This window comes from Parus major, chromosome Z (genome assembly GCF_001522545.3).
Source record: "Parus major isolate Abel chromosome Z, Parus_major1.1, whole genome shotgun sequence".
Lineage (NCBI taxonomy): Eukaryota > Metazoa > Chordata > Aves > Passeriformes > Paridae > Parus > Parus major.
This window is the reverse complement of record NC_031799.1, coordinates 27,663,630-27,688,346: the sequence shown is the minus strand read 5'-3', so window position 1 is coordinate 27,688,346 and position 24,717 is coordinate 27,663,630. Positions and strand designations below refer to the sequence as shown.

The 24,717-nt window shown below is 35.8% G+C and overlaps 1 protein-coding gene across 5 annotated transcripts in view; it reads right to left on the bottom strand.

Annotated features, from left to right (window-relative positions):
* KDM4C (lysine demethylase 4C) overlaps positions 1 to 24,717 on the bottom strand; it is a 251,065-nt gene that overhangs the window by 25,318 nt on the left and 201,030 nt on the right. For all 5 annotated transcript variants that reach the window (XR_001525299.2, XM_015652310.3, XM_015652312.3 and 2 more), the window contains 2 exons: positions 8,306 to 8,491; positions 1,723 to 1,893 (listed from right to left, as the gene is read on the bottom strand). Coding sequence is in view for 4 of the 5 variants with exons in the window: in XM_015652310.3 (XP_015507796.1) it covers positions 1,723 to 1,893; positions 8,306 to 8,491 (357 nt within the window). In the remaining variant the exon portion in view is untranslated. The remainder of the gene's footprint in view (positions 1 to 1,722; positions 1,894 to 8,305; positions 8,492 to 24,717) is intronic.

The window sequence follows — 24,717 nt, the reverse complement described above, 5'->3', positions numbered from 1 at the left end:
GCTGGGACATTTGGCAGTGCCAGCCACCGCCACAGAGCTGCTGATCCACCTCAGCCACCGGCCCGGGATCTCAGCTCATCCCTGCTGTTCCAGCTGAGTGTTCCTCAGAGCCCTGCAGGAGCACTGGGACTGCCTGCCTAAGGGGTTTGTGAAAACAAAGCCTCTTCTCCATCCCTTCCTGCCTCAGCCAAGAAAGCTGTCGCGGGGTCCCTGGTCCTGTTTTCTTGTTAATTGTTACAAAGTTGTATTGTGATACTGGCTTTCACAGATGAATATTACATGTTAAATACTTTTTAGCTATGTATGTACTTTTTTCTTGCTAACAAGTTTTAAGCCTAAAAGAATTTCCTAGGTACAAGGGAAGGAAACCCCAGAGGGCAAGGACACTGGGGCCCAAGCTGCTTATCAGGAGAACAATAGAGCCCAAATTGTTATTAGCAGAAGATATGAAGCCCAGCTGCCCTCAACGGAAGGATAAGGGGCCCGGACTGTTATTGATACTGACCATTTGCAGAGGAAAGGAGGCCAGACTCAAAATAATGGTGGTCAGCAGAAATAATGATGATCAGCAAGAATAGTGCTGACCAGCAGAAAATAAAAATTGTGCAAAAGCATATTCTAGGAAGGCGGAACTAGGGAGGGGACATGTTTTTGAATATGCATAGAATCCTCGAAGCAGGAGGGGATAAAGGGAATGTTCCCAAGATACCAGGTGTGTTCCTGGCAACCCGCCAGGGCACCCGGCCGTTTTAACCCTTTGCTTTATTTATTTTGTCTCCTAATTGTCTTTTTGTTTATATTAAATTATTTTTATAATTTATTAAGTGAATCTTGTTTTTAATACTAATGCTGTAGTTATTGTTGTTTGTGTGCCTCGTTGTACATACTAGTAAAGAACTGTTATTCATATCCCCAGATCTTTGCCTGAGAGCCCCTTGATTTCAGAATTATAATAGTTCAGAGAGAGGGGATCTACATTTTCTTTCCAAGGGAGGCTCCTGCCCTCCCTAGCAGACACCTCTCTTCCAAAATGAAGACAATTGCAAATGCAGAGGGAAACAGAATCTTTCTTGAATTGCAAATCTTGCTCATATATGCCAAGTGCACAATGTGGTCTTTAAGTTATGAAACCATGGTAGTTTATTTAAGTGCATAAGGGAAATAAAAATCTCAGTTGCTTTTTGAAAATGTAATAAACTACACTATATATAGATAAACTAATATATTTTCCTGGATGATTTTTATCATTAATAATGTTATCTCACAAACTAAATATCAGGAAGAGTAAATAAGTTGTTAGAACAGATTCTTGAGAGCCATTCCTCAATTACAGCAGAAGTTTTCTATTTTCCAAGGAACTTTTACAAGTTACCTCAAAGTGACAGAGAAGGATATATGGAATTCCCTCTTTCATATCCTTTATTAAATACATATTTCTTATTTAATAGATTTTCTAAGATTACTCTTGATTAATTTGGTCAAATGACAAAGACTAATTAGAACAACCAACGTTTGGAAACCCATTGGAAAATAACAATTCTCAGTAGTTAAAGCAACAAACATGAACTGAACATTAAGATGTTATTTCCTCGAGATCATAAGTAGTTCAAGAGGTTCCAATTCTCTAATTTAAAAAAAGAAAACCAATCAAATTCCACAAACCCCCCCCAAAAAACCAAAAATCAAGAAAACAAACCAGAATGAGTCGGAGAAAGTACTTACTACAATGTCTTCAGGAAAAGTATCCAGACTGAAGGAGCCATCATCAAACATGACTTCATAGAAAAGCTGAGATGTCACTCCTATGACTCTGCAACTATAGTATCGTGTATTTCTGTGTTTCGTGATGACTGTCTGCCCAACTGTAATGGCTTTCCCACATACTTTAGCTCTCTTAAAAGAAAAAAGAAGAATTTGAAAGAAAAAATAAATTTTAAATACCAGCTTACTCATAAAAATATATCAGTGTATAAAAACAGGGTTGATAACAGCTCGCCATTCAAGATAAAAATTTCAAATTAAATTAATTCAATCATGTTAATATAATTTCTTTTACATACAAAATTTCTCCGCTTTGTGGGAAAACAAATGACACCTGAAGAATCAATGCATATTTCTACAACTGATGCTTTAAAACTATTCTGCATCACATCAATAATATATAATTAGAAAAATCTGTAATTTTGTTTGAAGAGTAATTTGTCGAATTTTCCTGAAGATATAAGATGCAATGAACCAAAAGTATGGTTGTGATTTTTTTTAAATTATGAGATTTTGAAGTACTGCATTTCTGTATGATTCTGTGTAATAGAACGAAATTTTGCTCAGTGAGATGCAATAATTAAATGCATATCAAGCTCTTGCAAGAGCTGTCTACAACACTCTATCTGAGGAACTTTTTGATCTACATTGTGGAGAACTTTTGCTTTAAAGCTTCAAGCAGCACTGAATTGTGCAGAACTTTTGCTTTAAAGCTTTAAACAGCACTGATCACTCTTCATCAGTTACTTGCATAGTATATCAGCAACAATTTTTTTTTTTTCACTTTCCACTTCTAACCCTCCAGTGCTAAATTTATCAATCAGAAGACTAGCAGGGTTGTTAAACTATGCAAAATTTCTACATCAATAACTACTTGATGGATTCTATAAACATAAAACAATGGAACCTTGTGGGAAGGCATCACTAAGAAGCTCACACCATGCAGTCAAATGTTACATCTCAGCTCACAGCTACTGTATACCCATGAACCTTCCACTTTAAAAGCAACTTTCTCCACCAGGAAATATAAACTCAATATCTTCTCATCCACACACAGAAGGCACCTCTTTCTTATGAGCTTGACTGTTCAAGTATCTCACAAAGGTCTGTTGTTTTTATGTAAAGGGAAGCTGTTGTGAGTTTGGCTATACCTGAACAGTTGAACATTTCTAGTTATGTAAGATGCATGTGCACTGGAATATCTAAGGATGAAATATTTTTTATTAGAAATGTTTATATAAACTGTGCAAGAATATTTTAATACACAATCCACACTAAAGTAATTATCAAATTTCCTAGCACTGCTTTTGAAACTTTCAAAGGCAGTAAATTTTTCAGTTAATATAATACTCTTAAAACTGTCTTATGAAAATGTGGTGGTGAATCATACAGCTGTAGGATTTTTATCAGTAGAATTGAAGAGAATAAAGAATAGCATCAGTTCTTTTAGTTAGATTTCAAATACCAGCAGTAAAGTGAATGCTCTGGCATAAGAACCCACCATAAATGTGAAGACTTCTGTTTTTGAGCTGACTTCTTGTCACTATTGGGCTTCTTTCCTGGACCTATTTATGGGAGTTATAATTTTAAAACCTCTCTGCTCCTGAAAACTAAGGGCATACCAAGTACAAATATTCTGTGCCATTTTTATAGGCAGTGCACTAAATCTCTGTGTGTCAGAGCTCTGCCTGTCACAGACATTTGTGGGATTTAGTTGAGGGCACCTCAGACAGTAAAACTGAATGATATTCCTAAAGCCTTTCAAAGTATATCTAGAAATAACATTCTAAACACAATCACAAATTATTTAACCATTAAATGTATAACAAAATTGTTTCTTCTTAATTTTAACTATCTATAGGTAGACTAAGTAAAAAAATTAACTACATAAATACAATTGACTGATATTATCATAGGAGCAATAAAATGTCCATAAGCATGTTTTATCTGATCTTGAAACATATGTAAAAATACATGTGAATTAATTTTTTTTTATTTTTTACATTTTTTTATTTTATCCAGCTTTTGGTGGAGGCAGAGGTGGATCAGATGTAAACTAATTGATTTATTTCTATGAGATAGTAGAAATTATACTATGTGTGTGTATATATATAGTATATACATAGCATACATATATATACTATGCATATATATGTGTATACATATACACTATATGTAAACACATACACACAGACACATATATATACATACATATACATATATACTATATACATATATACTATAGTATAGTATATAGTATATAATGTATACTACAGAAACCCAAGGAGATATTGCACTATTAAAAGGTCTAACTCTTCTTTAAAAGAAGATGTAACTCTTCAGAGAAGATGGAGGGCAAATTATAATATTTTAAGAGACATTACAGATTCATTTAATGATACCATTTTCAGAGAAGGAGTGCCATTTCTCATTAGAAAAAGTAATAAAACACAGAAATGCATTCTAGCTCAAGGAGGTTTATGTTATCTTCATAGGATTCCAAATTTATTTCTCAGAAAAACATACTCACAAGTACACTCAGTAACCGATTGCATGTCCCAGAAAACATTTCCTGACAGAAAATCTTAAGACTTTATTGATGTTAAAAATTTATTGATGTCATTTTTGACCAGAAATAACAGCTGTTATGTAAGGGAGTCTATCAGATTAAGAAACAGCTGTGGTAGTTACCAGATTATTGTGAAAGCAGTAGTTTAAATAGCATGGTTTTCTTTAATGGTACCAAAGCCAAGAATAAACTAAGATAGTGGCAGAAATACAGAAACCAACCAAATACAAAGAAAGAAAATCACCATTTCTGTATGCAAACTTCAAAAAGATAAAAGCAAAAATTACTTTCTCCTTCATTTTCTGTATGGCAGAAAGCAAAAACCTTAAACACATAAACTACGTGGATATGAATTCATGAAGTAGGTATCTGATATACATCTAAATATCCAGAAAGTTTCTCAAGCTACAATTTTTAATAGGGGATCCTAAAAGATCTGAGACTTATTCCATACAGGAGCTTAAATCTCATGTTGTTGTTTACTCCTTTGAATTCAAATTTCAGCATATCATACATGATGCTTCTAAAATAATTCAGCTCATGATTTTTGAATAACACCTCCTTCTGAACGCGTATCTTAATCTTTCTGAGATGTTTGGGGGCTGGCAGTAGTTATCAGACAGTGGCAAACAATGACACTCTATCACTAACCTATTCAACAGAAAAAGGATCTACAGCTTCCATTGGACAGCATCCCTTCATTCCCTTGTGTGCTACAGTGTTTCAGAACAGGCTGATAAAAGTAATAGGTAATTTGAAATAGCTCCAAAAAGATCGTTATTCTTTCAAATGTTACTGGGGCTGTCTAGATAGCCCCTTCTAATCTCAATTTCTGAAGGAAACAGCTGTGAGTATAGGTTTGTCTCCAGCTGGCTTTCTCTAATCCACCGGGCTTATATGGATCTTTTGGGGCTGGGTTTTTTTCTGTTACAATAGTTGCATACAACTCCTTTTCCTCAGTTTTTTGTGTGAATGAGTTCTTTTAATCAAAACAAATCCATCTGCAGCATCTATTCTCAACTGTACTTCCATGTGTTCTTGTAGTTTTGATGACAAAGATGTGTGAGGAGTATGTTTCATGCCCAGAGACAAGCACAGTCAAGGAGAAAAAAGGGAAAAAAAACCCCAAACCACAACATGTAAGTAGCAAATCACAGAGCCTTCCTTGCATATTGGCAGTCCAATTTACATAAAAAATAACATATGCAATGACAGCAATAACCCAAAATAGAACCCATATAGAAAAATTGTTCTGCTAGAAAATTCTTGTGTTATTTCTAAAGCTATACCTTCAGAGGCTTAGTTTTGAGTCCATGAACATGGAAACGTATTTTTGAAAAGTTGTATCAACATTTAAAAACTCCAGTTCATAGTATTTCTGTATTTACTTCATTTGGCAGCACTCGATGAATTAAAGGATTATTGCTTTCCCTTTTGATTTTCTCTTTGATGATTTTTCTTCAGAAGACCCCGCCAGAGTTTTCAATGACTGACATCAAAAAGGCACTCTAAAATACTGAAGACAATACAGAACCTGATCCCCAGTGAAAAAGATTTATAAAAGTATGTTGAAAAATTCTTCTTGAGTCCACAGGCATAAGTAAGTTGGATGCACATTGTACTTCATCACTACAATGGGCTCTTGACTGGGGTTAACAGATACCTGAATAATAGTAATAATACACCATCATCTGTTTGGGTAGGCATTTTTTGTTGAGCGCCCTCATTGATTTACATTACATTGATTAAAATACCACTATAGGTTTATGTCACAATTTTTCCTAATGCTCAGAAGTCATTCTTTGATTGTTGAGTTATTTGGTTTTGATTTTTTTTTGAAACTTGAAGAAAGCAGCAAACACCAAGTCAGTACAAATGTAGTCACTCGGCATTTATATACAATATTTCTATATTAATGAAAAATCAGAGAATTTTAAGGTTTTTTTCTTGAAACTAGGAGAAATAATAGTGTCCTTGCTTTATGAACAATGTTTCCTGCTAAATACCAGAAGAGAATTTTTTCATACTGACAAGATAATCTATTTGACTCCTGTAAAAATTTGCTAAGTGAGTATAATATTTCAGTCTGCATGATGCCCTGTTCTGCTTCTTAGCAAGGAAACTAAAACAACAGGCAAAAAAAAAAAAAGTTGATTAGAAGTAAGATACATTGCTATGCCTAATGGTGAAGAGCAATGTTATTTCTGCATGAAGGAATAGCTAATAGCTAAGAAAAGCATAACAAGAAAACCAATGGTGAGAAAACTTCCGAAGGCTTAAAGATGTGATTAGATTAATTATCCAAAAGACAGAGTATAAAACCAAGCATTTAAAAACATATGGTAATATCCTTTGTCTCAAGAGTAAGCTAATACTTTTACACAGAAACATTCTTTAACAAAATATCTATTCTTTCCAAATTTTGGCCCAATTGAAAACACCAAAAGCATAACTTTAATCTCTCTTCTGCAAACTTAACTTTTAGGTGAGCCATGGAGGGGGAAAAAAAGGGTTGTAACAGTGAATCTTTTCAAAAAAGTTAGTGCTGAGTTTCAGGAAAGGAGGTAATAGTCTCATTCCAAGACACTTTCCATGTCATTAACACAATCTCTTAAACAAAATCCTGGCTTTTTGATGTTGATGGGGTTTCCTTTGTTCTCCACTACTTAATATAGGTCAAGAAAATCACTAAGAAAGCAGGGAATTTATGGGACTGAGGCAAATCCCACTACCTAGATTATAAAGTCTTGTCCCGAAAAGATACTAGAAAACATTTGGGAAATGTTTGCCCTATTCTTACTGGCCATGAATTTAATCCATTAATTTTCAACCAATGTTTTCAAAAAACCCCAAGGAGAATATCTTAAGTTGCTTGTACCAACAGAAGTTTAAGTTTGTTTGTTTTTCAAACTAAATTCATTTTCTTGGAAAAGGTATGAAGAAATCAAAACCATGTAAAGTATGCTGGTTTAATGTGTTCATTCATTTTTGGAAAACAAAAATATTTTAAACCTTAACAACTCTATGGAAATTTTAAACAGGGATAAACAATATGTCTCCCTTTTTAAAAATCACCTGCAGATTGAACACTCAGAACTGATTAGTTGGGAAGCATTATAATTTAGTACACTTGGAAGAAAATCCTACTCTTCATAAGTCTTGATAAGTCTTGTCATTAAGACCAAGGATTCATTGACAAGCTCTTAAAAGAACAACATATATGATACAGACATTACCTGGATTTATGTCTTTCATTCTTAATGCATAAAGGAGAAAAAAAAATTGCAACTTGACTGACTAAGCAAGCTCTTTCCTTAATAAGACTATGTTAAGTCCTTCTGGTTTGCTAGGAAACAAAATACAGCTTTAAAAGCCCAAGATGAATAGCAAAAGTTCTCTCTTAACTGAGACAATAATCGTTTATTCAAGTAAAAGACATTAAATTCTTCATTGTATCTCATCTAAAATTAAAGGGCCCTCCTCAGCACAGAATAAAAATAAAAAGGCAGTCATAACATGAATTTTCATGGCATGCCAATGTTACTTTACCAGATGAAAAAATAATTATAATTGGATATTTTCAAGAGACTCTTTGGCTGCAGAATGAAGATTTTACATATACACCACATCCATTATCTCACATGATATGTGAGTATTTGCAGGAAATTGTGATCTGGGTATTTATAATACACTTCAGGTTAACAAAACAGAGAACTCAGAGATTTGTTCTGGCTGTCAAAACAATATACTCAACAAGGACTTTAAATTAAAAAATGTGTTAGGCATATCAGGTATCACTTCTCCCAGGTAACAGCATAAGGAAAAAGTTTCAAGCTATAAAAGAGTGCTATACATAAAAATATGATAGACGGAACTATGATAATACATAGAGTGGATCCTTTCTTCCATTTTCTCTTTACATACTTTAATTCTGCAACTCCATTTTTTTAACAAATAAGAAAACATATTCCTTACCACATTTTGGTTGGTCTTGTGCCTGAAACATGTGATGTAGACAACATATGGCCAGTCATCAGGTTCCATCAGCACTCCTGCAGCATGGGCACAGGTAACATGGAAGGATGCTGGGCAGCGTCCATATGAACACTGAATGCAGGCACCAGAGATTTTCTTAACTCTCTGCCTGCAGAAGATACATTTCTGTAGGAACGAAATAAACAGAATATTTTCTGTATTACTCCAACTTAAATGGTTCCTGCAAGTAACTCAAAGACAGAAAAGTTACTTGTGATCCAATTATTACATTTTTCACCTTACAGTATGCACAGCAAAAAGAACAGCATTTATGAATTACAAGGCAACAAAGTAATATAATTAATACATAGCATTTTTGCCTTTTCATATAAATTGTGAAGACAATCTGTTCCAATGCTATAGCAAGAAAACACTAGATAGCTAGCTAGCTAGCTAGATATTTTAAAGTTTAATTTTAAATTCCATACTCTGAAAATTAACCTACTCTTCTAAAATTGGTACATCAAAAACCATTTACATGATTTGACAAGAAACAACAGCAAGACTCAAAAATAAAGAGAATAGGCCCAACTGAAATGTCAGGCTAAATAGAACTTCATACATCATTTAATTTAGTTCCCTGCTATGAAGCTGGACTAGATATATATGTAGACAGACTTTGTGAAATGGCTAATCTAACACATTCAGGAAACATTTTCTACAACATCCTCAGACAGCTTGTTACAGTGAAAAAATCACCTCTAAGTCAGAGACATTATCTTTATTTCAAGCCTTTGCATAGTTCGACAGCTGAAGGCTGTTCCTAAGACATTTTTTTTTTTTAGCCTGGTTTTCATTGGTTGAGTATTTAATATAACGTCAATACAGTAGGTTGTATTTCCTCATGTCATATACTCAATGTCATGTTAACAGCCTTAGTGGTATCAAGGCACACTGTTTTTTTTCCCTTTTGCCAAAATGAAGACCACATCAAAATAATGTCCTATTTTGTAAGTGACACAAGTAATGAGCCAATAGGAAAAGACAACAAAGTGTTATAAGATAGGTTAACTATGTCTGGGGAATAAGTTCTAATATACTAAAAAAGACAAACACAACATGAACTGAACCTTGCCACTAATAAGGCATTAACAAGCACACTAGATAGAATAATTACTCCAGTAAATTCTGTGGACAACTGTTTTATATCACATATGAGAATTATCCTCTGACAGCTCTTATCATGGCTATTAAACATGTAAATTTTATTGATTATCACAAAATTATCTCAGTTATTATAAACAGATTTTATGCAATGACACAAAACAATTCAATAAAACACTCTTGGAATATATTGCTTACTTTAATTTCCTCTAAATTTGCTGCCCACCAATTTGTTAAACACACTCATTTGCCTATATTGAGAACATAAATAAAAACAATTTTGATGTGTTTTTGCTGCATGATTAATAACTTTAAGTGTTTACTGTTAACTCACATCTAATTCTTATTCAGAGGTGACCAAGGAACTTTGTTCTCCATTGTTTCTTGATTTTCAAATTCTGCATAAAACTGGAAGAAATTTTATTGTATAATTTAGCACTTAAATAGCTTCAGTGGCTTCTGGCATGCAGTCTGTGACAGAAGTAATACTTCTGGTAAAGGCTAGTCGTAGCTCCTGTTACCACCCTGAATGTGAAATACACTTCAAGTTCCACCTTCATGTTCACCCTTAGAAAGAAAACTGCCTGTATAGCTTTGAACAAGCAGAAATTAAAGAGTAGGGCCTAGCATCTGAACTTATGAAAAAAATTTAGCTATCATTCACTAAAAGGACCTGAATTCAGCTCACTCTACTGTAGCACCATTAGGTTTAAAAAACTAGTAAGAGGTAAAGATGATTTTGCCATCAAAAGAAACGCTTCAGACACTTTGCTCATATGCTGATTATCTTGTTTCTTTCATGCGCATGAGATCATTTTCAGGTAAGTGGAGTAACTGGTTTCCAAGGCAGCTTAGAGATTTATTTTATACATACATAGTCGGAACCGACTAAGTGGAAATTCCAGATAGGAAATACAATTGAAATCTACTATGTGTAATATTGTGGAGGAAGCCCTACAGGTAAGACAGGCCTCCTCCCTGGAGATCTGCCCCCTAAGATAAGACAAAACTGCCTAGTCATGGTGACTCAGCTGTGGACCCCTTCCTGCTTCTGCCCCCCATGTTATCTCCCTGTTAGCTATTGGTCATCTTATCCCAGACTACTGCTCCCCTTCCCAATTCTCTCCTTCCCTATAAAAACCGCAGCTTTTGCCCAGCTCAGTGGTTAGACCATCACTGGCCCCCTTCACTGCAGCCTGCATTAAAGACTCTCTGTGGAACGCTGTATGGTGTTCCCGTCTCTTGTCTGCATCGGCAGGGGTAAGCCTGGAACGGAGCTGGCTGGGCTGAACAGAGCTGATCATAGAGCAAAAATCACTGCTAAAAGAGCTGATCACCCAAAGCCTTTGCCCGTGCTCCAAAGGGTTACCCCTGGCTGGAGACTGCCGACAGAACCTTGGATGGAATCTCCCCACCAGGACATTTATCTGGGCTGCTGCTAGCAAAAGCTGGGGGTCAGACAAGCCTCCAGGACCCAGCTGCAACATAATATCTAGATATTGAGTTCACATAAATAACAGAGCTCCTCTTGAATGCTTTTTCATACAGATATACACAAACTCACCAATCAGATTAATGGAAGAAGAAAGACCACTTTTAAGTATTAAAAAAAAAATCTGAAAACAAAGGAAAAACAACCAACCTAAAACCCAAACAAAAAACCCCAGAACCAAGACTACACCCAAAAAAATCCCACGTGTGTTCAGAAATAAACACCCCCAAAATGCAAAATGTAGAGAATGAGGAAAAGGAATAAAGTAACATACAGCTTAACTAGCATCAACTGAAGAAATTGTAATGTTACAGCAGGAAATGTTGGTCCCCCTTAAATTGCTGGCTGCACATGCACAAGGGAGCAGATATGTAAACATTACAATGTGGTTGTAAGTTTCACCTATATCTTACCAAAGTATTATAAAAACTTGGGAGATGCAAAAATCTAAAACTACACTGTGTGAGTAAACTTCAGAAAAAAGATGAATTTACAACTCTATATATGTAGAATTGTTCTTTTAAATTAGTATTTTAAGGTTTATTACCTTACAAAAGTAGAAAAGCTGAGAAAAATAAAAGCAACATCAGAGCAGCAAGAAATTCTGAAAGGGAAGCTGGAAATGTAGTCAAGAAAACTGAAAATGTGACAAATTAAATGGCATGGCCAAGTCCTCAGAAATTAGAGTAAAACTTCATCCCCCACTGTAAGAGAGGCTTATTTGACTACTCTCTTCCAGCACAGGTTAACTTAATGAGACAGGTCTGACAAAGTGGCATGGTATGAGAAAACATTTCTCACAATGCTTTTCACAGTTTCAACTTGAAAGTACTGAAAATAATTATTAAAAAACAAGCTGTCCAATTACTATTGACTATATTCTTATTTCAGTCATGTTGGTGTAAAACTAGTGTAATTTTGATGAAGAGTAAAGTTGCTTCAAATTTATATAAAAGGAACATTGCTTGGTCATAGGTATTTCTGTGAATGTAGGTGTAAGTTTCCATGATGAAAGTGAAAAAATTCCCATTTTTACCATGCAATAAATCCATCTCACTGCCAAATACAAAGAGTGTAATTGTTACATCAGTTAACTCCAAACCCACATTCATTTTTTATACACTCTTCAGGTATCAAAAGGATTACATCATGGATATGAACAGGTGGAAAAATATTACTGTACTGCAGGAAAAGAAAAACTTCCCTATTTCTCTCTGTGCTTAAGGAATACCAGAAAAACCATGAAAGCCATTCTTTCAAGCATGCAGGACAACACACAAGATTTACAAATGAAGAAATGTTTCTTATTTTATGTAAGATGCTGTGTCCTTTGTACAAGTATGACACTGAGAAGGATGATGCAGATGTATCTCTGCTTTACAATGACTCTCAAACTGAGGCATGAATTTTGAAAAGTATAGAAGTCCACTGATCAAGCAAACTACAGCTTGCATAACTGTATCAGGCAACATGGCCCCATTCAGACATATGAAAAGGAGAAAAGGCCCCTTCATATTTGAAACTATACATGGAATAGTCAATCCACTTTAATTGAGAAATAAAATCAGATCACATAAAATAAAAGCAGAGCAAGCTATAAAAAAATCTGTTTTGCATAGATGTTTGAAACATGAGCTGAACTACATACCAAATTGTGTGTTAGCTGTAAGTACGAAACTGAATTGTGCTGTGTCTGGCCCATACTGGCAATTCTTCCCCTCCCTGGCTTGTGAAAAATAATATGTATCTCATAATCTCACTTGGGGTTTTCCAACATGTGAATTTTTTTTTCTACTTTTTTTCCTATGTTACTATTATTTATTATAGTGTGGTGATACATGAAAAAAAAAAAAAGAGAGGATGATGGAAATGTATAAAAAATAAAAAAATTAAAACAACCTCACTGAAAGTGACCAAAGGAAAAAGGCATCAGAATCTCAAGAGAAGGCTGTGAAGATTGAGGTTTCAGTCTCCCCTGACTCTTCCTGAAGTCTTACTTTTGGAAGTTTGTAAAATGAAGGAATTGTACTGAACAGAACCTATCCCAAACTATTCCTGCAAAATAAATAGTTGAAACACCTCTCTGTCGGTGCAAACCTTGTATATAGGTACGTAAGTTTGCGACTTGGGAAACGAGCAAACCTGACATACCATGAACACATTTCCTAAAATACAATAATGCTAATTCAATGCCCAAATGACAGTTTTTCAGTAGCTTGAAACTACAGCTGTTCCTACCAGCTCAAGCAATTCTAGACAGCTAGGAAGAATGTCATTTTGATTTAATGATTGCTAGATATTAGTGCAAAGCGGAGACCGGGGGGAAAATAGCTGAGGATCAATCTTTATCAGAGATCCAGATGCAAAATGAATTGGAGAATAAATAAAATCGTTTATATAACTGGAGATTAAGAATATAGGACAAAACAATGTCCTGCAATTTTCTAGATTGTGAAATGACCTCTTTCTGCCCCTCAAAAGAAAAATACTCTGCTGCAGATTAATTTCATCATCACAGAATAACTTTTTAATGTTAATAGTCTGCAAATCTATAAACATAATGGATTTTAAAAAACAAATTTGAGGAAACAGGATGTCAGCATTTTGCAAAAGACAGCCCACTGGTAACTTCTATAATAATTCTTATGCATCCTTATTTAAAGATTTAGAAATTGCTTCCCTCAAAATGAGTGGTATTTGCAAATAATATTCCAGTCCCTAAAAGGATCATGAATTAATCACAGTAGCAGTGTTTTCTGATGAAAGGATTTATGAAAATAACCAGAAGCTGAGGTCGCAGCATAAAGCCAGGGATGGATTTTAGGAAACAATTTTGAGTATTGATTTCTTTACAAAATTTTTTCTATGTCTTGGAAATCAGAATTACTTAAGTGAAGGAGATCACTGTAGTAAAGCATGAAATGCTACAAAAAGAAGCTATTTCAAGAGAGTCTCTAAAAATTACTAGATTTCTAAATATTACTAAAAATATTACTGAAATTCCAGAAGAGTTCTGCTTCTGCAGATGGTTAGTAACTGATGCACATAGTCTCACCCTCTTTTATACATTTGCCAGTTCTCTGCCTTCTGTATATAATTTGAAATACTAAGACAAGAGACCGCATTAAAATCAGGAAAATTAATGAAAAATAACCTCTTTTTTCTATAGTGTGCTTTATCATACCTTCATTTTGTAATGAACCTACTTTGCTTCGGAATTTACATTACCAGACAAGCAGTATTGTTATTATGTATGACCACACCCTAGATATGAAAAGTCAGTCCTACTGTAAGCAATAGTACCCACAGATACAAATATATTTTTAACAGAGCAAAGATTTTACAGAGAATATTGGCAGAGGGAGGTTCACAAGCTTATCAGCTGTTATAACCTGAGACTCACGGTATAAAATGCACAGTGAAACTAATCTTTTCCTTCTCTATTCCAAAGCCAGAACATGGAATAAAAGTGACAAAGATTACAGCAAGGGTTGGCAGCAAGTTACTGGCACAAAGATTTGTTAACGATGCATAACACAGTCAGAAGATGCATACTATGAAGACATTTGACACATTATCTGCAGATCAGTGAGCACATGTTGTCTGCACAACCATCTTTTAGAATACAAAGTCAGCACTTAATTTTGGCAGAGAGCATGGTATGTTTCTATGGAAACAAACTCATTACTGTTTTTACATTTTTGTTTCCTTTTATTCCTGATTCATTTAAAACAAAATGAGTATTTGAGCTATGAAACTGACAGCATCCAAACACGTGAAGAAAGAGTTTGTTAGATGATACATTCTACTTCATTGTTCAGCATGTTCAGGCAATTATATAAAATTAACTAGAAATGCTGTTAGAGAAAGTACCTAGAGATTATTTTGCATCCCTCTGGTATTTCAGATGTAATAACCGGTACCTCAGGGGAAAAAGCCCTAGTGCTTCCAGAGAACTATTCGTGATTTCTTACTATTCAGTAAGTCTGCTTATACTATAGGGCTATGGCAAATTAAAAATGGCAGACATTATCTAGATGTTGGCAAAATTCTTTTAGTTGTAAATTTCAGCAGAAAAGTAAATGTAACACTTATGCATCAGTAGCAATTACAGACAGTAATAGTACTCTCTAATAACTCTGTGATAATGTAGTTTTGGGTCTACTCTCAACGAATGAACTTGTAAGTTGTTTCATTTTGAATTAAGCATGAAAAAGATATTGAAATCGTGCCATACATACATATATATTGATTTAAAATACAATTTTAACAGCTGATAAAAAACTATCAGGATTTGCCAAAATCACATAAATACAATATCCATCAATTATTTAAATCAAACAGTTAAGGTACTAATAGGAAGGACAAAAATATAGTGCAAAGTTAAGAGAAATCTCATTTCTCCTGAAGCATGGATTGTGTGATTGTAATGAAAGAGTCGTTAAATGGTAGGTCAAAAAAGAAAGAAAAAGAATAAAAGAAAACAAAACACTTGGTGAAGAAGTACTTATTTTGAAAGTACATGAAAGGGTTTATGCTTCTGTGGTACAATGCACAGTCTCAGTAACTAGTAAAACAAGTGTTGTGAGGCAAAAGGTAAGAAATGAAAGGCCCTGTTAGAGCTTCAGCTGTGGTGTCACTATCACCATATCTACGACTATGTCATATCTTGAGAAATAAATTGCTGTAAGTTTATTTTAAGTATTCTCGAAGTTCTCAACTTCAAAACAACATTCCGCACCAAGCAGTGCCATTAAGTCCCTACCTTTTTTCAGGCTAGAGCAGCAAAATTAGCAGTCTATACTGTCAGAGATACTCTGAAAGTACTCAAGATGTCTCTAATCCCACCATAGAGATCTACTGGTAAAAATTACATATAAACATATCTCTACTATCTCCTTAATTTTATTTACAAGTACTAAAAGGAAAACATTCAATCATCAACACCTTCTTTAAAAAGAAGAATCCCTATATACATAGGGCATATTCTGCTAGCACATATTCACTGAACACAAGAATAAATGTCTCTTTCTCCCAGATTCATATATATCAGGTGATACTGAGCATTTATTCATCCTAAGTCTTCTTCTACCCAGTTCATATCCATCTGCTTTTAGAAATAATATGACTGTGAGCCCAAACATCATAAGGAGACTCTCAAGATTTTATCTTAACTGTAGTTTTTACATGTTCATGTATTTTTTTAGTGCATTTTTATCGGAGACAAAACAAATCTTTTTTTCCAGACAGTGTTTCTTTCCCTGTAGATTTGAAATGTTACAGGCCTTGCGGGGTTTTTTTTCCCAAAATTTTCACCTTTTATCCTCCAGCTTGTACTATAACAAACACACAGGCATAAAAAGGCCTCTTCTTTTTAGAAGCACTGTGCCTGTATTCAGTGTATCTTTCAGGCATCCTGAAATGAACAAGAAATGATTGATTCTAGTATTGGAAGGGCAAAGTTTCAAGAAGATTAATACAGGAGGTTGGAAAGAATCTCCTCTTCTTTATTCTTCAGGAAGAAAGCCCTTTTATTAAAATTCTCCTTCTGATTTGCATAGACCAGTTTGAATAGATTTGCCATTTACACAAAGGCTAAAATATCTGACAAGCTGTGAAATGCCATTTAGGCTGAAAAGGTGATGAGGCATCATTTCACTGCCTCACTGCTGCAGCCTCCAGGCATTCCATTATTATACTGTAACTGCACTTTTTCTAGCTGATTCCTACAGGCATTACTGGAACTTAAGGCAGTGGTCAAGACCAGGTTCTTTTCTGCACTCCAGTCATTCAGTCACACAGTTCATGGCAGCAACAAAACTGGGTAAAACAAGGGCAAAACTGTTCCAAAGAATAATGGAGGTTGGTGAGGACCTCCAGAGCTCATGTAAAACAACACTTACACGGCAGACCTAAATCAGGTAGCATAAGGCCCATCCAGCTGACTTTTGAACATCTACAAAGACAACCACCCTCAACCTTGCTGAGCATCCGTTCAAGTGCTCAACTATTAGCTTTCATAGTAAAACACTCTTTTTGTAACACTGGAATTCACCATGTTCTGATTTGTGTTCTTTGCCTCTCAAGCTACCACCATGCACCTCCAACAAGCATCCCTCTCCTTCTTGCCTGTAGCATCTGATTACCTCAGTATAAATAGCAGTGAAATCATTGCAAAAAGATGTCTCTTTTCCAGGTTGAACAGACCCAGTTTCTTCAGTCCCTCTGTACACATTCTGTGCTCCAAACCTGACCATTTCAGTGACCATTCACTGGAGTTGCTCCCATATGTCCATAAAAGGCAGACCAGGTACTGTCTTAACAAAAGTCACATAAAAGGGAAGGATGGATCAATACCCTGAGCCTGACAGGTATTACAGGTATTACTCTTACAAATCATGCCCCGGATGCAGTTTGTCCCCTGCTGCAAGGGCACACTGCTAATTCACATTTAACTTCTCCATCATGATCCCCACTGATTTTCCTGCAAATCCAATCAATCCAAATTCCAGTGGCAGACTTTGTATTACTCAATTTCAATAGAGACAGATTCCCCATAAAATAGAATTAGAGAAGACATCTAGAATTTGCCAACTCTGAAGAGACTTTAACAGACAAAGAATAGAGAACTTTAAGAACCTGTATGGCCATTTCAGGCTCCAGTTCTTCATGAGTTGCTGTTTAATGCACAGTATTGCTCTGAGTTATAAACATTATTTATACATAGTACAGAATTCATCACAGTTTCTACATAGTTTATTTTTGAGTAATTGCATTATGGTACTTCATATTAACACATACAAACATATAGAAATATGCTATTCTAATAAGACAGCAATTAATATTATACCACCAAGATGCAGCATTGAAAGGATTATATTCTTGGCAATATCCCAAAAACAATTTATGAAATGAAGAAATGCAAAGACAGTTTTTACCAAACTAAAGGTACCACCATCTAATAAATTATCCTTTTGAAAATGGCAAGTCAGTATGGTAATATCCGTAAACTAAAAATATATTTCCGTACAGACTCCAAAAAAACCCAATACTACTGAAGAGACAATCATACAGTATTTAAGATACACAAGTTTCGATGCTCAGAAACAAGAATCTTGTCAGGCTCAAACAGAAACAAACCTCTAATGATAATAAAAGCACACATATCAAAATTCCATCTATCTACTATCATGACAGTAACATGCTGCTTTGCATCTTAAAAGATTAGAAGACAGGAATGGACTTCAGTATATGTCCTCTGGGTAAGAAGGGGTCATGGCCAATTATGTAGGTGAATGCACTTTGCCTCTGGGAAGGAAAATATTGTGCTTGTGAAGCATGCTGAATGAAGCCACAGCTGCTTGTCAAGTTGTTCTTCGTTGAAATGGAAGCTGCTGTGGACAGAATACATTACTAGAAAATTCAGATAAGTAAAAACATTCAGTATACTTATGTTACTGGCCATGAAATACCTGTCATCCCAACAGAAAAATGAGCAAATGTGAGTCGTGCCATTTCCAAGTACTAACAATAGTATTTAAACAACCAAATAAGTCAAAGCATGGAACAGAGGGCTACTTCAGAGTCAGAGCTGTATGGGGTATTTTTTGTTTGGTGTGGGTTTTTTTCATTCTTGTTTGGGGTTTTTTTGCTTGAGAATGGGGTCAAGGTGAACGTAAGTTTAACATGCGTGGCATCACAGTAAGTTTACTTTTCAGTCCTAAAAAGCTCGAGGGACTCAATAGCTCACAAAGAAATTACTATTTCTGAAGTTTTCAGCCAAAAGTCAAAACCTGTTTTTCAGCAGAGTTGATGTTAACACTATACCTAACCAGAAAATTTGAATAGACAAAAGTTGTAAGGCAGTACAGAAAATGTATGATGTTCTTTAAGACATATTAAAATGTATTAAGAATAATAAGTTTAAAAAAATTCTGCAATCTAAAATGAATCAATTGTATCTCAGAAACAGAAGTCTATTTCTAAATGTTTCCTTCATTTCTAAGTTCTGTACTAACTTCAGTAAGTAAATATTCAGAAGAATCAGATGCAGAAGAGGGTGAGTTTTGCCTTGGAGTATTTAGCCATTACAAAAATCTGACAAACAATTGCTCTCTCTAGACTGAAACATATTAGTTGTTAATATACTTACTGGTTAAAATAATTACTGGCAAAAAATGCAGAAGCATTATATTTAAAATGGTCCCCCCCCCATCTTTAATCTTTTTCCTTTTACTTTCCTCAAGAGATTAAAAAATATAACAGTGTGATTTCTTTATTGTGGCCATGTAAGCAAATGGCCTTTTGGTTAAGAAAATATTGTATACTTTCTTTGGTTAAGAAAGTATCATCCTTCTTGCATAAACCTAAAAGTATGTGGATGTCAGGATAGTTACAAAGTGTTCCAAGTTTGCCATGGAAACAACAGTCTTATTTCAAAATATTACAACTGCTCACTGTAGACTGCTGGCATGAAAGCTCCCAATCCAAGCTCATTGACAGCTTCTGGAGTGGACAGATGAGGCATGGAAAATATTTTAAATTAGTTCATTTATCTTGCTCAGACATGGGAAGAGATGGAGAATTTTTCATGTTTATAGAAAAAAAAGCAGATAGAGAGAAAGAGAGAGATAGGGAGAGAAGAAGGGGGGGAAAGGGGAAGGGGGAAGGGCAGGGGTAAAACTGAGTAAAAAGGTGGAGGAAAGTAATGAAAAAAAGTAGAAGGAGGATAAAAGTAGGGTAAAGGTAGAAGGGGGATAAAGTGATGAAAAAGAGGGGAAAGGTGGAAAGGGAGGAAATGGGGAAAGAAAGCATCTTTTTATATAAATTATTACCAGTTAAGCTAAATTGCACACATAATGCATTTTTTGTTCATTAGAAAATATTCACCCTAACACTAGCCAAACTAGCAGATGTTTTTAACTGGTTTTGATTTTATTTCCACAGTTTTCCAAGAATCTACATTGGATTTTATTACTGCATCAAACACATCCAGATTTTAAATTGTTTTGTCCTAACGACTCGGATTATAGATATTTTTCAAACATGCTTCAGAAACTCTGCCATACACATCCAAGATAATCTAATGATAGATTAAATATATATTTATTTAATACAGTGTCTTATTGCCATGGATGCTATTGGAGCCCAAGACATTATAAGGGAAATGGCTTAAAGGACAGACTAATGTTCCAATGCTTCCTAATAATATGATTGTGACAAATTCAAATAAAAATTAGTTTCCTCCCAGTGCGTCAAACTTGGATCCACTCTACGGCTATACCTTGAAATGCAGCATAGTACTGTAAGAAACCTCTAGGAGAATCAAAAATCCCTGATATGTACATGTCAAATTTCAGTGAGAAGCTCACAGGGAATCTTGCCACAAATAATGAAGTGCATGGAAATCTATGTAAGAACACAGGCTTCTTTTTGTATCAGAATAATGAACAGACATTACAAAGGTCTGCAATTACTGACTGTTTCAGCAGTATTAGTTCTAATTCCTCATATAAAGAGGTTTTGAATTCTATTTATTTGAATGTATCAAATCATTCAAATTATTTCTCATTCTAAAAGCAAGTAGAAAAGTGAAACAATGCAGTTCAAAGAGAAATGGAACAAAAAGGAATGTGTGCCTTGCTTAATTCCAACAGGGATACCACCTATAATGTGGATAACGTGGGATTAGACTTTGTACTACTATTTCCTTTGCACAACTCAAATTTTGTTTCATATAGAAAATGTAAGTCTAATGTTTGTATTTGTAATTTATTCAGTATGTCTTGTCCTTTAACTAGCACTTCAGATGCAGTGATTAGGTTTGAAGGAAGTAAGAGTTTTCCTCGTATCTTTATCTTCAATGCTTTTTATTTTACAATTTCCTGCTCTGGGAAATACTTCATATTCTTGACGGACATGGAATTGATTTGTTTAGTGTGAGTATTTAGAAATGACTGTCACTGAAGGGCAAGCTGGTCTCTCTCCCACTGCAATGGAAAGTCCACTAAGACTGCATTACAGAAAGAAAATTTTTATAAGCTACTTACCTGTTCACTGTGTTTACTGACTCATTCATTTGGTCTTAGGGGACTCACTTAGCATGCAAAATATTTTATTCAATTTTAAAATATCCATTTTTGCATCTTTGCCATCTGGCTGCACACTTTTCTTTCCCAAAAAGCATAAGCCATTTACCACTGCAAACAGAACTTCACTAAATTAATAAGTACTAGCCTGGTCCACTGGTCCAGCTCCAACCTGGAGAGTTTTTTTTTTCCTTCTGCATTTGTATCACGGACATGTCCATTAATGCAGGACTCATTCATGGGGAAACAAACTCCTAAGTACAGATCTAATTTTAATGGCAATTTTTAAAACTGCCCTACCAAAAGCTATCAGCAACAATATGTAGAAAAATATCTTAGCACAGAATTTCAAAAATCACAGAACAGGAAGAACATGTAGCACATAGCTTGACTTTTGACACCAATTTTCTAAACTTCTTTTTGACTAGTCAGACTTCTGGAAGATATTCTTTCTCTCCACACTGTGCAACCAACTCCTTTGTTAATGGACCACTGAAAGATGCCTCATTGTGTCTTAATGGCATAATACATTACAGAAGTCAGGTGAAGGAAGGAATTACACCTCTCCATCTGAAGACATCATATAAAAAAACTGGTATTTCCAGAAAGAAATACAACAATTTGCGAACGTAGCACTGCCAAGTAATTGGTGAACTTTTAAAAACTTGTCTATCATAGAAAATATTCTTTATCACTTGTCCAGAATTCAGCTAAACCCTTCAATAAACTAGAGTCTGACTGGAACCATCAAAATGGATTTTAACATGCCATTCATTTGTCTAAGCAACTGGAAAAATTTTAAGAGCAGACATGTATAATATTTCACAGCACAACTTACTTGTTACAGCTCCTAAATAACTCAAATTGACCCAGTATACTATATTTGATCCCTAAAAACATTTTAAATGCTTATTCAGGAACTGATAAAGCACAGAAAAGTTTTCATCCCATACACTGACAATTTGCTAAACACAACCTAGTGACACAGGACCAGAGAAAAAAGGATATTTGGATTCCTGAAGTATCACAGTATGGAACAGCTAATACAGTGATATAGAGGCACTCATGATATCCAAACTTTATGTGCAACTGTGATTAATATACTTCTGCAGGTCTACACAACATTAAGACTGTGTTGCAGTTTGACACTGGCTAGAAGCCAGACACCCATGAAAAATCATTCACTCATTCTCTTCTGGCATAGTTGAGTAGAGGAGGGGGAAAGAAAAATTAAAAGGCTCACGAGGTGAGATAAAAATTAAGGGCAAAACAGGCTCAAAACTTAAGAGGTATCAAGAAAAAAGATATTAATAGAACTGAAAGAGGATAATGAATAAATACAATAAATATTTGGAAAACATTTCCCTTGCCCCTCCCCTCCCCAACCCCCCTGCCCCCCAGCTTTTTTTTCTCCCTTCCCACTGACACTGCAGGGGTCAAACAAGGGGTTTTTACTCAAAAAATCTTCTGAAAATCTTTCTTTAGTTCACTTAGGGAGAGGAGACTCTTTTGTTATGTCATGGGGTCTTCCCATGGGAGACAGTTCTCTGTGAATTTCCCCAACCTGGTTCTAATTTTCATGAGAGCAGTCCCACCCGACCTGCTGTAGTGTGAGTCCATCCCATGGGCAAAGCAGTCTTCCCACAACTGTTGGTGTTGGTCATTCCCTCATCAAGTGTAATCTTTTAAGGATAAGCTGTTCCAGGTTGGAAGCAAGGGTCCTCTTTCTCTCTCTCTGGAAGCAAGGGTCTTCTCTCTCTGTGTTTCCCACCAAATTACAGCTTTTCAGCATTGATGCAGTCCAGTGTGAGCACCCATTCTCATGGGATAAGAGTGAACCTCTATATCCCACCTTTATGAATTACAGGAAAACAGTTTGTTGCCCTTCACTAGGGCTTGCTCCGATGCCCAGAGAACGTCCTCCTTCCCCTCCCTCCTTTTCACTAACCTTAGTGTCACCACGTTGCTCTCCCTGCATTTTTTCACCTTTGCCTTTTCTCTGACTTGGGAGAGAATTGTTCAAGTTCATTTGTTCTCATGTTCTATTGATTGAAAAGTTTTTATAGAGCTCTGCAGTGCCAAAAGGTTGATTCTGTCCAGGTTCTGCATCAAGGAATTGTTGGTCACACCCTTCGGTGCTGGTGCAATGCCCACCACCGTGATGCTGGCTCAATTCAGCACCTCTCCTCATGTGGGCTAATATGGCATGGCTGCTCCTGGCACCAGTGGCACTCCTGGTGCCAGGCCAGGACAGGGCCCCATAGAATCACTGTGTTGGAAGAGACCTTCAAGATCAGACTCCAACCCATGCCCTAACACCTCAACTAAACCATGGCACTGAGGATCACATCCAGCCCTTTTTTGAACACATCCAGGGATGGTGACTCCACCACCTCCCTGGGCAGACCATTCCAATAATTTACCACCCTTTCTGTAAAACACCTTTTCCTAACATCCAACTGATATTTCCCTTGATGCAGCTTGAGACTGTGTCCTCCCGTTCTGTCAGTTGCTGCCTGGTGAAAGAGACCCACCCCACCTGCCTACAAACACCTTTCAGGGAGCTGTAGAAAGTGGTAAGGTCTCCTCTGAGTCTCCTTTTCTCCAGGCTAAACAACCCCAGCTCCCTCAGCCGTTCCTCACAGGGTTTGTGTTCCCAGCCCCTCACCAGCCTCGTTGTCTCCTCTGGATGTGCTCAAGTGTCTCAATGTCCTTCCTGAACTGAGGGTCCAGAACTGGACACAGCACTCCAGGTGTGGCCTCACCAGTGCCCAGTACAGGGGGAGAATGACCTCCCTGCTCCTGCTGGCCACACCATTCCTGATCCAGGCCAGGGGCCATTGGCCTTCTTGGCCACCAGGGCACACAATAAATCCCAGTGATTGATTCTGGTGGTGGGGGCACACACAGTATAAACCTTTGTTTAATGTGTACTTGACTCTGCACCCTCAGAACAGTGTCAGACAGGACTCTTAAGACTCACTTCTGCAAGAGCTCACTGTAGCCTAAGATCACACAGGAGGCAACACTGATCATCTGTATACCACAGAAAAGACAAAGAGATCTCTGTAAGCAAAACTGATTTCTTTAAAGTCCTGTAGATCAGTTAAGTCTGTAGATGACTGGTATTTGCCCACTCCATGATGATGGGGTTGGTTAAATCTCTGTACCAATAATTCACCTTTCATTTTTAACTTCATCTAAAAATCACAGCTTCAACAGTGAGGAGGTCACATTTGTTAATCACACATTTTAAAAGTTGGGTTTAAACTTTTTACAGAACTATTTCTACAAGAACAAAGGAAAGCTGAAAAAGGAAAAGGATATAGAATCTTCATTATATTTAGGCTTCAAAGTCCATGTTTGATTGTTTTCCTCATTCTAAAATACTGTGGGGATTTTTTTTATTTCTCTCATTTTTATCTCATTACTTTACTTGTACTTTTAATTTATGATTAGCAGCCAGTTTTTAACCTTCAAGGAAATTTGTCCAGAGAAACATAGTAGAAGTTAGCAAAACTAAGTTCACAGAGATATTTACCACTAAGTCAGAAAAAGGCAAAGAACATAACCAATTATAAACCAGAAGTAAAGCTGCTTTCTCCTAATGTGAAATCTCAAAAAGAAAAAAATTAGTGTATTTATCATCATTCATTCTTTAAAAGAGC